At 33.7% G+C, this 12,359-nt stretch overlaps 1 protein-coding gene across 1 annotated transcript; it reads left to right on the forward strand.

Moving 5' to 3' along the window:
- Positions 1 to 229: 229 nt before the first annotated feature.
- KU70 (ATP-dependent DNA helicase 2 subunit Ku70-like protein) lies at positions 230 to 12,285 on the forward strand. The gene is made up of 19 exons (XM_088218483.1): positions 230 to 434; positions 567 to 644; positions 2,416 to 2,532; positions 2,734 to 2,848; positions 3,513 to 3,618; positions 3,754 to 3,871; positions 3,985 to 4,068; positions 4,159 to 4,217; positions 5,176 to 5,309; positions 5,407 to 5,450; positions 5,810 to 5,886; positions 6,812 to 6,959; positions 7,682 to 7,743; positions 8,779 to 8,839; positions 9,946 to 10,038; positions 10,118 to 10,238; positions 10,971 to 11,073; positions 11,192 to 11,375; positions 11,932 to 12,285. The coding sequence occupies exons 1-19, from the start codon at positions 369 to 371 to the stop codon at positions 12,061 to 12,063; spliced, it is 1,902 nt and encodes a 633-aa protein (XP_088074609.1). The 5' UTR covers positions 230 to 368; the 3' UTR covers positions 12,064 to 12,285.
- Positions 12,286 to 12,359: the final 74 nt, after the last annotated feature.

A 12,359-nucleotide genomic window follows, 5' to 3' on the forward strand; every position in this document is an offset into this window, starting at 1 on the left:
CCTTAAAGAAGTACATGGAATAATATTTGTTCGCTATTATAAACCATGTGCAGGGACAAAATTGCAAGTTTGATTTTTTTTTTGGGTGTTCAATTAACGTTTTGTATTAAAAAGAGGAGGTAAATGTATATTTTATAAGTATAGAAAAAATTGTGTAGAATATTTTAAATTATAGGGCGATTTATGTAATTTGCAAAAATAAATATATTCCAGGAGACCGCCTCTGGCTTGTCAGACACTGAACTGCTTTGCCTGCCCTCCCTCAATTTCGAAAATCTCAAATACGCGGGTCGGAACCTCTGAACTAAAATAAAAAAGGAGGAAAACCCAGAAGAAGGCTCGATTTTTTCTCCATCTTCCGAGGAGAAATGGATTTGGACCCGGATGAAGTTTTCAGAGACGATGAAGATGACCCAGAGAACCAATTCCATCAGGTATTCTCTTATTCCTTTGCAACGACGCCTGTCAACTTCTGGTTTACAGTTCAAATATTTTATGTTCAATATATATGTTACATGGGGTTTTACTTTGTGGTCTGATCATTGTTGTTTTATTGTTATTTACAGGACAGAGAGGTTACCAAAGAACTTGTGGTTTTCTTGGTGGATGCTTCCCCGAAAATGTTCAGCACCGCTTCTCCATCAGTACGTCCCGTTTACTTCAACAAAAATCAATACCCTTTTTTGATAATGACAAAAACTGTGTGGAGCATTTGTGAATTACACTTCTTTTTTTATATGCAGTAAGTTCTTTTTGTAATTTTCTCCTTCAAACATGGTCAATTTGAAAAATTTTGTTGTCTGCCTAAGTTATTGGTAGAGTTGGGGGAGAAAATGTTTCTAAGGAAGGTTTGTATTGTTTGATTGTGATCAAAAGTTGGTAGTATGATGATGATAATGATCATATTTTAACTAAAATTCGAAAAATTTATAAACTGGTATGGTGGTCGGCGCAATACTGAAGTTGTTGGTCTTATTCCGAAAATTTCTCTTGATGCTTATTTGTTTTTTTTGGTTATGTAATGATCTTCCTTGTCTTCTTGTGTCAAGTATAACCAAACAAGGGCTGTGAATATTACTGGAGATGTATGTTACTTTCTTCTTTATATTGCTATTGAATAAAAAAGGTATATGTAAATATGGAGCCTTGGAGAGTTTGCTTCTAGGTTGGAAAAGACATGAAATCTTCCCTTTTAGCAGAGGAAAAAGGAGATAGGAATTAATATCTGTTGATTGACATCCACAGGCAAAGGAGGATAAATGACTACAGGGGACAAAGTAATTACTCATTATACTCATATACCCTTCTCACCGGCACTTCTTGTAAACTGTTCTAACTCTCCATGCCTCATTCCCTTGCACCCATGGGTATTGATAGGCTTCAAAAGGTGGTAGAAATCTATCCAGTTTCTGCCACCGAATCTTACATATCTTGAATTTCAACTCACCTACACATCCGTATATTGACTTTCAGCATGCCTACACATAGGTTTAGATGAAAGTCAGTTTTGAGATCTCCATGTTGGGTGGCTTTGTGGGCAACAAATGCTCACTTCTCTTTGGTCTTGACGTCAAGAAATATGCATGTGTAATTAAATTCAAGCTAACATTACTGTTACACATGCAAACTGTATTTTGGAGTTTGTACTATTTGCTGGTACAACTGTCTATTAGTAGTTGAGGACTAAGGTTAATCACTGGTAACTTAAGACAGTTTTAACAGAAAACAGAAAGAAGGGTAACAACTGAACAATTTTAGTGCTTCTCATGTAGCTACCAGCAGTATTATAAGCTTAAACTGTTGCGTACTAGGTGTTTATTTAACATGGTTGTCCATGAAAATATGTTAATATTATGTTTCGAGTGTGGTCATCAGTCTCATCCTCTATTGTATCTGCGTGCTTCTTGTGATATGGTTCATAATTACGAAGCATTTCTCTGTCATGTGATTGCTAGGGTACTCATCACCATCAAATACATATATGACAGCATATAATGCATTCTGTATGTTTACCTTTTGTGCACATCTGCAGGCAGCCTAATAACAGGTATATCTGTTAAATAAAACAAAAATCCAAGTTCAAGTGCCCCCCTCTTCATGTAGAGACAATATCTTTTGATGTTAAGAGTGGTAACATAAGCCCAGAGGATGTTGACCATTGAGGGGTTGAATCGCTAATTTCACTCTTTAAAGCGATTTGGTTCCTTTGTTATCCAGGATTGCTCAGCATACAAAGGACATCAACTCTCTGTGACCATCTGTAGTTTTTTTGTGTTGTACAGAATGAGGAAGGCTATGTTTGTTGTTTCCTGCAGGTTCAATTGTTCCACATCATATGATACCTGGTTTTGTGTGTCATCTCAATTTTAATCCTGTAATTTTGATTGACAGTACTTGATTTTTTAATGGTGGTAGGAGGATCAGAAGGATGAAACTCATTTCCACATTGCTGTTAGTTGTATTGCACAGTCGTTGAAAACCCAGATCATTAATAGATCATACGATGAAGTTGCAATCTGCTTCTTTAATACTGTAAGATGTTGCTCAGTAAATGTATTTTTTGTTTTTCCAATGGTTTATGATTTAATGTATTCTGCTTTCTTTTGGTTATCCCTTGATGTCATTTGTGGCTTTCATAATCATTGCTTCAGTTTACAGTTAGGTTGTCTGGTTCTAGGATCATGTGTTAACTTTGACATGCCCATTTTTTTTTCCTTCCCATGTCATTTGCAGAGGGAAAAGAAGAACCTGCAAGATTTAAATGGTGTTTATGTCTTCAATGTTGCTGAAAGAGAAGATCTAGATAGGCTGACAGCAAAGCTTATAAAAGAATTTGATCTTGTTGAAGGTAACTCCTAAGGTGAATACAGTGTACACTGTATTCCAAGGTCATGAATATTGTATTTCTTATTTTAGTATTTATTTCTTTCATTGACTTTGTCTTGTTCTAGAATAAATTTTGCCGTTAAAAGTTCCCATAGCTTTAAACTTCATTAGGTTTTAAATTATTTTGTTCATGGAAGATAGTAGTAACTTATAATAACTACTGTTGAATTCATATGTCACTATTTAATCACTTTTCACCATATTAAATTCCATTTCGATATGGTTTATTTGATTTTCTTTATGTTTTGTTGGTAAAAAAATTTTTGCTTATATAATCATTTAGTTCTTTTAGGGAGCAAGAGAGGTTGCCATCTTCTTTTATCAGAATAAGCTTCTAGTATGACTTGTTGTTGACTTTTTATTTTTTAGCAATATACAAGTTCCAGGGATGAGAAAAAGGAAAAGTACAATTAATTACAAAAAGTGTATTTTACTTTAATATTGATTATCCTAGTTTAGCCCTATTTATACATAAAATACATTGTTTAACTTGAATAACAACGTTTCTCCAAAGAAAAAGAAGAATCATGGTTAAAAAGTACTCTCACAGAAAAGGACTTTCAGGTGAGACCCTTTTGGTGACGGTATCCAATGTTGAAATTTTCTGGAACTTTTCTTCTTTGCAGATTCATTTATGAAAAATATTGGGAGTCAATATGGTATTGTGTCAGGATCTCGAGAGAATTCCCTTTTTAGTGCACTCTGGGTTGCACAAGCACTACTACGCAAAGGGTAAGACTAGATTTTTTTACTTTGTAATTTATAGAGCTGAATTTCTTATATGTCAGTATCTTTTTTTTTTTCTGGGGGATTCTTAGACTCTTCTCTTTAGGCTTTTTTGGTAATGTTTAGTTGATAATTTCTCAGATCTGTAAAGACTGCTGATAAACGGATACTTCTCTTTACAAACGAAGATGATCCGTTTGGGAGCATCAAGGGTGCTATAAAAACAGATATGACAAGAACAACTTTGCAGCGAGCTAAAGTATGCACACCTGAGTTGCATTTGCTTCACGGCTCACTGGTTTATTAGAACACTTGATGAATGAATATTTTTAGTCGAACTTATGACCTTCTGTTTTATTTTTTGTCTTCAAGGATGCACAAGATCTTGGCATTTCAATTGAACTTTTCCCCCTGAGTCGACCTGATGAGCAGTTCAACGTTCCTCTTTTTTATGGTGTATGTCGGTAGCTGTACACTCTCATTTCTTGACTGATCAACATTATTGATTGGATTCATTTACATTTTGTATCAAACTTAAACTTTCAGGATATGATTGGACTAGAAGGTGATGAACTTGCTGAATTCATGCTCTCAGTAGGATACAAGTATGCTTCCTTCCTTTACTGCATTTCTTATATACAATTATAGATACGGTTACAGTTTGTATTATATGTACTGGAACTGGTTCTTTCCTCGCCTCTCTATCTTCATGCTTCCAGTTTCAGAAACAGCTCTAGGTTTTTCTGTTTGTTAAACTCTAACAGATATCCAAAGTTATGCATTCAGATATTCTGTTGCCTAAAATGTTTTGACATCAAAGAAATGATAATAAAATAGCCACAGAGAATGGCAATAGCACCATAACGTTAGTAAGAGCGAAAATTATGTATGATTATATCTACCATCTGTGAATTCATGATGGGTAAAAACAGTGACATCATATTTATGGAAAAAAATATTTGAATAATAATACTTTAAGAGGTTAGGAGAAAGTTTCTATTAAAAAAATGTATCAGACATATAAGATCAAGTTAAAATTTCATTTTAGGTCTGATGAAGTTTATTGCAATATGTCCAGTTTGAGAAAAAAAGTAATAATCTTCTTTTAATAATTCCACTTAGATGGCCATTTACTGATAAAAAAATTTACTTTTTAAGAATTAGTGATTGCCTACTTTTTCTCACAAAAAAAGCTATTTACTGGTTGGCTGGGAATTGTGCAAGATCCATGTAATTTATGTCAATTTGAGCTAGATGCATAGAGTCACTCAGGGCAAGATGTGAAAGGGGAAAAGGGGGCATTTATTTTGTTCTTGCATCATAATGAAGCAGATAATAGGAAGAAAGGAGATGCCTTGGTTTTCTGGTCTGTGCTAATTTTACCTTTCAAACCTAAAGAAGACTTTGAGGGCTTGGTTGAAGTTACTCTCTACTGAAAGTAATAGGGAGTACATTTTTACATATTGAAATTTCCCTGTCTCAGATATTGTTGATGCTAGGACATTCTTCATATTTTGCTTGACCTGCCTCATTGGCCTTAAAATGCTTATAATATAATTTCAGAATAGAAGATATGAAGGACCAATTGAGGAGGCGTATATTCCGAAAGCGAATAGTTAGAAAGATTACATTCATAATTTCGAGTGGATTGTCAATCGAACTTAATACCTATGCTTTACTTCGTCCTACGGTTCCAGGTAGAGACAAACTAACATTTCCATTTGGAGTTTTAGTAACGGTTTTACATGTCACCCTATAATGTGCATGAAAACTATGTTTTCCTTGGGTTTGTAGGGGCAATAACGTGGCTTGATTCTGTCACTAATCTTCCTTTGAAGGTAGTATGAAATTGTCACATGATATTTTCACTTGTGTTTGTCTAACTGCTTGCAGGCAGTATTGATTTACTAACACTGATATCTAGTTCCTTCTAAACTTATTGTAATAAAATTATATGTAAAGAAAATAACAGAAGTGATGAGGAGCTTATCTAGATAATTAAGGAAACAATCTTGATATTTGGAATTGATTAGATAATTAAGGCATTGCCCAGCTTGTTGAAATTGTTGAAATCTGGATATATTTCTAACTGGCATGTTAATTCATTCCCGCCGTTCTATTGTTCTTGTCTTGGTGGTGGCATTTTGAGGAGTTTATCTAAATGTTATTATTTTCTTTGTGTTGAAAACATATGCAGACTGAAAGATCTTTTATCTGTGCTGATACTGGGGCATTAATGCAAGAACCTGTGAGACACTTTCAGCCTTACAAGAAGTAAGCATGTGAGATTGCATATTTACAACCATATCCTTCGTAATGTCCCAGCTACTTGGTTTTTATTTATTTAGTTTTTTAAAAATTTTTATGCTCATTCATTTATTTTACCTTTAATTAGTGATTATGTTTTGTTTTTTCTTGTGACAGTGGTTCAGATATTGTAATGCTTAAGAAAAGTTTAAAAAGGAAATGTTCTTATCAGTTTTTAATCATTTTGATGGGTGTTTGGTTTAGTATTAAATATATGAACTTACAAGCTATGAAGCTTATAAACTCTTCAATAGCATATAAATTGTACGAATATCTTTTAAATAAACTGCTAAAGTGTTTGGACAGCATAAGTCTATAAACAATATTAGTTTGGGATAATCGTGGATCTCTACTTGGTCAAACAACTTATTTTAGTGAGTTCAAAAGCTTCTAGAGTAAAAGCTATCCCCTACTATTTTTTTTTAAATGTTGTAAGAGTTTAATATGTAAACCAGAATCTCTATTGAACCTCAATATCAAGATTTCTTAGCCGAATCAAAATCTTGATGAAGAGACATTTTGTTTCTTTTGCTTGTCCCACACACATGTAGTATCAGTAAACTGATCTTGGAGCTTGGCCATCAACAGTAAATTTCAGAATTTGCTAAAATTAGATTTCAGAATTTCTTTTGGCCATCCTTCCTACCAAACGGTTTAAAAGATATGACTGTTAAAGGCAATCCTGAAATTACTTTTGATTCATCTATAAGGGTGGTGTGGCGAAGTAGCTTGGTGACTTCCAATTGCATAACTGCTTATGTTATTGTTATGTTATCTTTCCTTTAGGTGCTATTTTATGTTCTGTGTATTAATTATTCCTCTTTCGTTGATATTTGATATATTTTTTTTGTTTGCTTTCTCTTGGGATTTGACCCAATCTTTCCACTTGTAGTGAGAATATCAAGTTCTCAGTGGAGGAGTTATCTGCCTTAAAAAGAGTTTCATCCGGGCACCTGCGTCTTCTTGGATTCAAGCCATTAAGTTGCTTAAAAGATTATCACAACTTAAGGCCATCAACCTTTGTGTATCCCTGTGACCAGGTTACATCAATTATTATCTTTGTACAGTATTCATGTTCTATTGGGCTGAAGCTCATGTCTTGCTTCTTCAATAAACTACAGTTAAGGGTGAATGATCCATTGTGCATTTCCAATGCTATGAACATTTAGGGGTTGCATGTGGTTTTATAACTTAAGCACTGGGTCATGAATTTACATATGTGCCTATTTTCTCTAATGTATCCCTTTGTCTCCTTCACTCCCATGTTTAGGGACAAATACATGCATGTGTGTGCATGTGAAATGGTTCCTAAGATTATTTTAGAGCTTTAAAGGAGAAAGTGTAATGCTTTTACAACAAAATAGGAAGTCAGCATAATTGTTTCTGCATACATATTCTGTTCTCCAGAAGCAATTGCAGATCTTGATATAATTTAGATATGAATTCTGCAGATTTATTTTTTGCTTGTTCATATCTTCTGTCAAGCAATTGTTCCGAGCTTGCAGCACACACATGTCCCTTCTGAATTGCCATTATTTGATTTCATCATGAAACATTATTATTTGATGTCTGTCATGTTGTGACAAAGCTGTTACAATGTGGCAATTTTAATGCTATTTTTGTTCTTGACTTTCATCTTTATTTTCAATGTATATAAGAATTTAAGGCTATGATTATAAGCCAAAACAGAAACACATATAAGGTACAATTATAGTTATTATTGTCATTGTTATTGAACTTTTTTTTTTGTTATCCAATGCAGGAAGTGATTGGTAGCACTCGTGTCTTCATTGCCCTGCACAGGTCCATGCTACGACTTCAGCGGTTGGTATCTATATTGTTCATGCACTCGACTGTCTATTGTTCCTCAAACTTGACGCCATAGGCATTTCTGCTGTAGGAATATATTGCATTTAGGGCTGGTTTGGTGTAATTTCCATTCCATTTCGACCTAATTCTTGCTTTCGATTTTCGCAGGCTTGATAGATACAATTAAAATGTGATTCTCTATGTTTAAGATACCATCATTCGCTTTTTGGATTTCTTGAATTCTTGATGTTATATTATTGGAATTGAAATCCTAATAACAAGGAATTTAAGGAGGGAGTAATTGAACCTTAAACATAAAAAAATCAGTAATTGAACCTTAAATATAAAAAAATCATGTTATAATTGTATATATCAATTCTTTAAAAAAAAAATAATTGTATATATCAAGACTGTTATGTAAATTAATCGTCAAAATTAGCTTGAAATGGAATAGGAAATGAATAGGAAGTGAACAAAAAGGGACCTTCATGCTGTTGGTTATACGCTTCATTCTCATCATGATAAAAATCAATGATACTTCATTTGGATTCAAAGAAAATTTCTTTTCTTTTTTTTTTTTATGCTAATGCAAGATTTATCTGTCATAGTTCCTACTTAGGATCTTGTTATGGGATTTTGATCGATAGTATGAGCTTGTTAAGAAATAATTCAATGATCTCCTAGGGTTCAAAGAGATCTAATAATTTTGTATGATTGGTATAGAAATTCCTATAACCATTTATATCCTCCACTCTGAAATTCTGCGATGCTACTGCAAATAATCGTTCATGTTTTCATAACTTCCTCTCTTGTTTCGACAATATTATTGGTGTTGTATACTGACTCAGAATAGTGTATGAACTTATGGTCTACTCATCTTGATTATCTGTTCCTCTTTTGTTTCACTATAGTCAATTTGCCATATCAATAATTATTTTTATATGAAGTTTGCACTGCATGAAATTGAAGGTGGGTTACAATGAAGTAAAATTTTGACATTTCAGGGTTGTCCATATATGCAGAAATTTACTTGTACTCTCTCTCATGCAGCTTTGCTGTCGCATTTCATGGTAGTTCATCTCCTTATCGATTGGTTGCTCTTGTTGCTCAAGTAAGAATTTCATTACATGTTTTTATCATTTCATTTATAAATGTGAAAAACTGTTCTGAAGGGTGTAAATCTAATTATGCTTCATTTTCGTCAACATCAATAAGTTCAGAGCCAAAAGCCTGTTTGTTTGGGCTTATGCTCATAACATTTCCATATTATGGTATGAGCCCTTCCAAAGGGATAGCTTTAATGGATTATATTAGGTGCAGTTCCTAGGATCTAATAATAATAAATAAAACGAACTAGTTAACTTTTAATCTTCATCAAAACCTGATGCAATTGGACTGTACATGCATGCATACACAAAATATATATGTATGTATTGTTTGACAGAGTAAATTATGGATGGAACACCATTATTTCTACAAAAAGTCATGCTAAAGTAATAAGTTTTTCTACTCGTTGGAAGCAACAAAAATCTGCATTAGCTCACCAAACAAACTAGCCAATTTGTCACAAGATGAACAATGATGATATATACTGCTGCAATATGTCTCCATGATTCCTTCCTGTCTTTCTTTGCTTTTGAAAGTTGGGCCTAATTTTTACTTGTAATTACTGTCAGGATGTGGTACTTGCTCTTAAAAGAAGCACTGCTGCTCAACCTTTATCATGGCATCTGTTTCTCTAAATTATTGGTTGGTGAACATTAGATGACTATAATGCATATTTGCAGATGATAGAAGTCATCTATAAATTAACAATACTGTTAGGACATATGCCCGTGGCATATGCAAAGACGTCATGGGTTGATGGAACTTTTGACATAAGAGAAAGGGTCCTTGTGGGAACCATAATTACATCTAGAAAGAAAAAAAGGTCTTCACAAAAAAGATAAACTGGATAACTAATTATTTTCTAATTTCCTCATGGTTTTTTTCTTTCTCAACAAAAAAATATTCTCCCTCTTTTTTGTTTTACTTCACTCATCTTGCTTTTGTTGCATCATAATATAATTTTCTGATCCAATAGATCAAACTCTGGTTAATAAGTAAGACCCACACATGTATGTTCTATCTAGCATTTACTGTATAACAACAGCCTTTTCTTTTTCACATATGGTTTTCTTTTAGTGTGTTCTCACTGGTCACTTTGAAACTTCACAGGATGAGATTATTCGTCCAGGTGGTCAGATTGAGTCACCGGGAATGCACATGATATATCTTCCATATTCTGATGATATCAGACATGTTGAAGAGGCAAGAATAGTATTTGATCTTATAAGTTATTAGTGTCCCTATAAATGGTTTTTCTGAAAGAACTGGCAAAGTTTTGCAGCATTTTCTGAACACTGATGCTGCTGTTCCCCGAGCAAGTGACGATCAAATTAAAAAAGCAGCTGCTTTGATGAAACGCATTGACTTGAAAGACTTCTCAGTTTGCCAGTTTGCTAACCCTGGTAAATTTCCATATACTATGTGGTAAATCTGTAGCTTAAAGAAGCACACGGTATCTGTATCTCTTTTCAAATAACTCTTTCTTTTAGTATGTTGTTGTTGTTCTTTCTTTTTCATGACTTGTGTATTTAAACAAAAAAAGGTTAAATTGCTGAAAGATCATCATCATACTTTACCAGTAAACTGATGATTAGTTAGTGACGTGCATGTTACCATGAGTTTTTATCGTTTTATTTTTCTTTTAAATAAGTTCATCTGTTAAAATAAACAAATTTGTGGACACACCACCACCATACGACAGTCATGTAATCAAATTCTAGTATCTATATGGCTTGATATACTACATTTAAAATCTTATTCAGATCCAAAACTAGCGTGTGGCAGGCTATTTCTTTTGGCTTTTCTCCCCTTTGTATTTCAACCCAAGCGGTAGTAAATATGCTTTGTCTAGTTTCGCTCAAAGTCTTTGTAAATTTCATCTACATGGCAGTTATGTCATCAAATTTTAATAATATGTCCATCACATGATAATGATCTTTTCAAAAATTTGTTTACTTTAATAAATGAGTTAACTGAAATACTAATTATGAAAAAAATGAAAGTAGGAGATTGGATTGCAATAGTTTAAAAGTCAAAGATCAAATTGATAAGGAAGAAAAAGGTGAGGGTCCCTTTTTTTAGTTAAGTCTATATTTATCCATATTCTCATTGTGCAACAAAATAAACTTTTGCAGCCTTGCAGAGGCACTATGCAATATTGCAGGCCATAGCATTAGACGAAGATGAGATGCCTGAAACTAAAGATGAAACACTCCCTGATGAGGAAGGCATGGCCAGGTGGGGAGAAGTTACCATCTTTAACAGCATTTGCCATCTGTAGACTCTTTCCTTGGTTTCATTTCGAACAGAATTTGTTGATATGGTTTTTAAAAACTTAATTGCATATGGCATGCAGACCTGGGGTGGTGAAGGCAGTAGAAGAATTTAAACTTTCTGTTTATGGGAATGATTATGATGAGGGAAGTGAGGCAGGCAATGGAAAAGCAAGTGACACCTCTAAAAAGAGAAAAGCAGATGCTGAACTTGTTGCTAAGGAGTATGCAAATTATGATTGGGCTGACCTTGCTGACAAAGGAAAGGTAAAGCTCTGTACTGTTTTAATCAGACCTTGGATTCTTTAGGTTATTTTTTTAACTGGAATTACAAATGACGGGTGCTTAACCAAAGGTCACTCTTTTTGAAATTTTTAAGCTTTATTGGTTTGGACAAACCTGAATTCCAAAACCCTCCCAGTAGAATGTGAACTTTTTGAGATTTCAGAGATAATTATTTATCCCAAAACTAATGGAAGATGAGCACCGATTAGCATAAACATTTGAATTTCAGCATTCGGCTAATGTTTTATTCCAATCTTTTTTCACACTTGAAAAAGTACTTCAGGAAAGTATCACTTGAAAAAGTACTTCAGGAAAGTATCACTTGAAAAAGCTTGGATACGTCATGATATTTGGAGTCTATTGTAAACCTATTCACGTGTATTGGGCGAAAATAAACTTGGTTCCCTATGACAAACAAAAAGGTTGAAATAAAAACTGGGAAGAGTTTATAGTCATGCCATTAAATATTGGGATTTGGTTGTACTCATTAAAATTTGAAGTGATTTTTTTCTTTTTTGGTTCTGCAATATGTTTGCAGTTGAGTTATTTGACAGTCGCCGAATTGAAGTATTACTTAGCAGCAAACAATCTTCCCCTTGCTGGGAAAAAGGAAGTTCTCGTTGGCAGAATACTGAAACACATGGGAAAGTACGCAAGTGGAGCTGATTAGTTCTCGTTAAACCACGGATTTGTATTTTGTTTTGTGAAGATGAGAAGAAGTAGCCTGAATATTTAAAGGGAGCGCTGATCATCACAAGTGTTCTTTCTTCTTTTTGGTGTAAGATCATTGCAGGTGTTTAGGCTTTAAGCAGAGGCAGGAAAGCAATGTAAAATGAATTTGTTTACTGATCAAATGAAAGTAAAACAGGTAAAAAGATTATGTATTTATTCAGAGATTGTGTCTCATAGTCTCATGAAACACTTTTATCTGAACTTTTACTTTGTGTTGAGACTTGTGCAAAATGA

Source organism: Carica papaya, chromosome 4, assembly GCF_054855325.1.
Source record: "Carica papaya isolate Zhongbai chromosome 4, ASM5485532v1, whole genome shotgun sequence".
Lineage (NCBI taxonomy): Eukaryota > Viridiplantae > Streptophyta > Magnoliopsida > Brassicales > Caricaceae > Carica > Carica papaya.

Bases quoted from the DNA above. Each gene is read 5' to 3' on its own strand.
- KU70 (XM_088218483.1), top strand. From the start codon at position 369: ATGGATTTGGACCCGGATGAAGTTTTCAGAGACGATGAAGATGACCCA. The intron at 2,849-3,512 runs GTAACTCCTAAG...TCTTCTTTGCAG, and splicing joins AGAATTTGATCTTGTTGAAG to ATTCATTTATGAAAAATATT. The intron at 3,872-3,984 runs GTATGCACACCT...TTTGTCTTCAAG, and splicing joins CAACTTTGCAGCGAGCTAAA to GATGCACAAGATCTTGGCAT.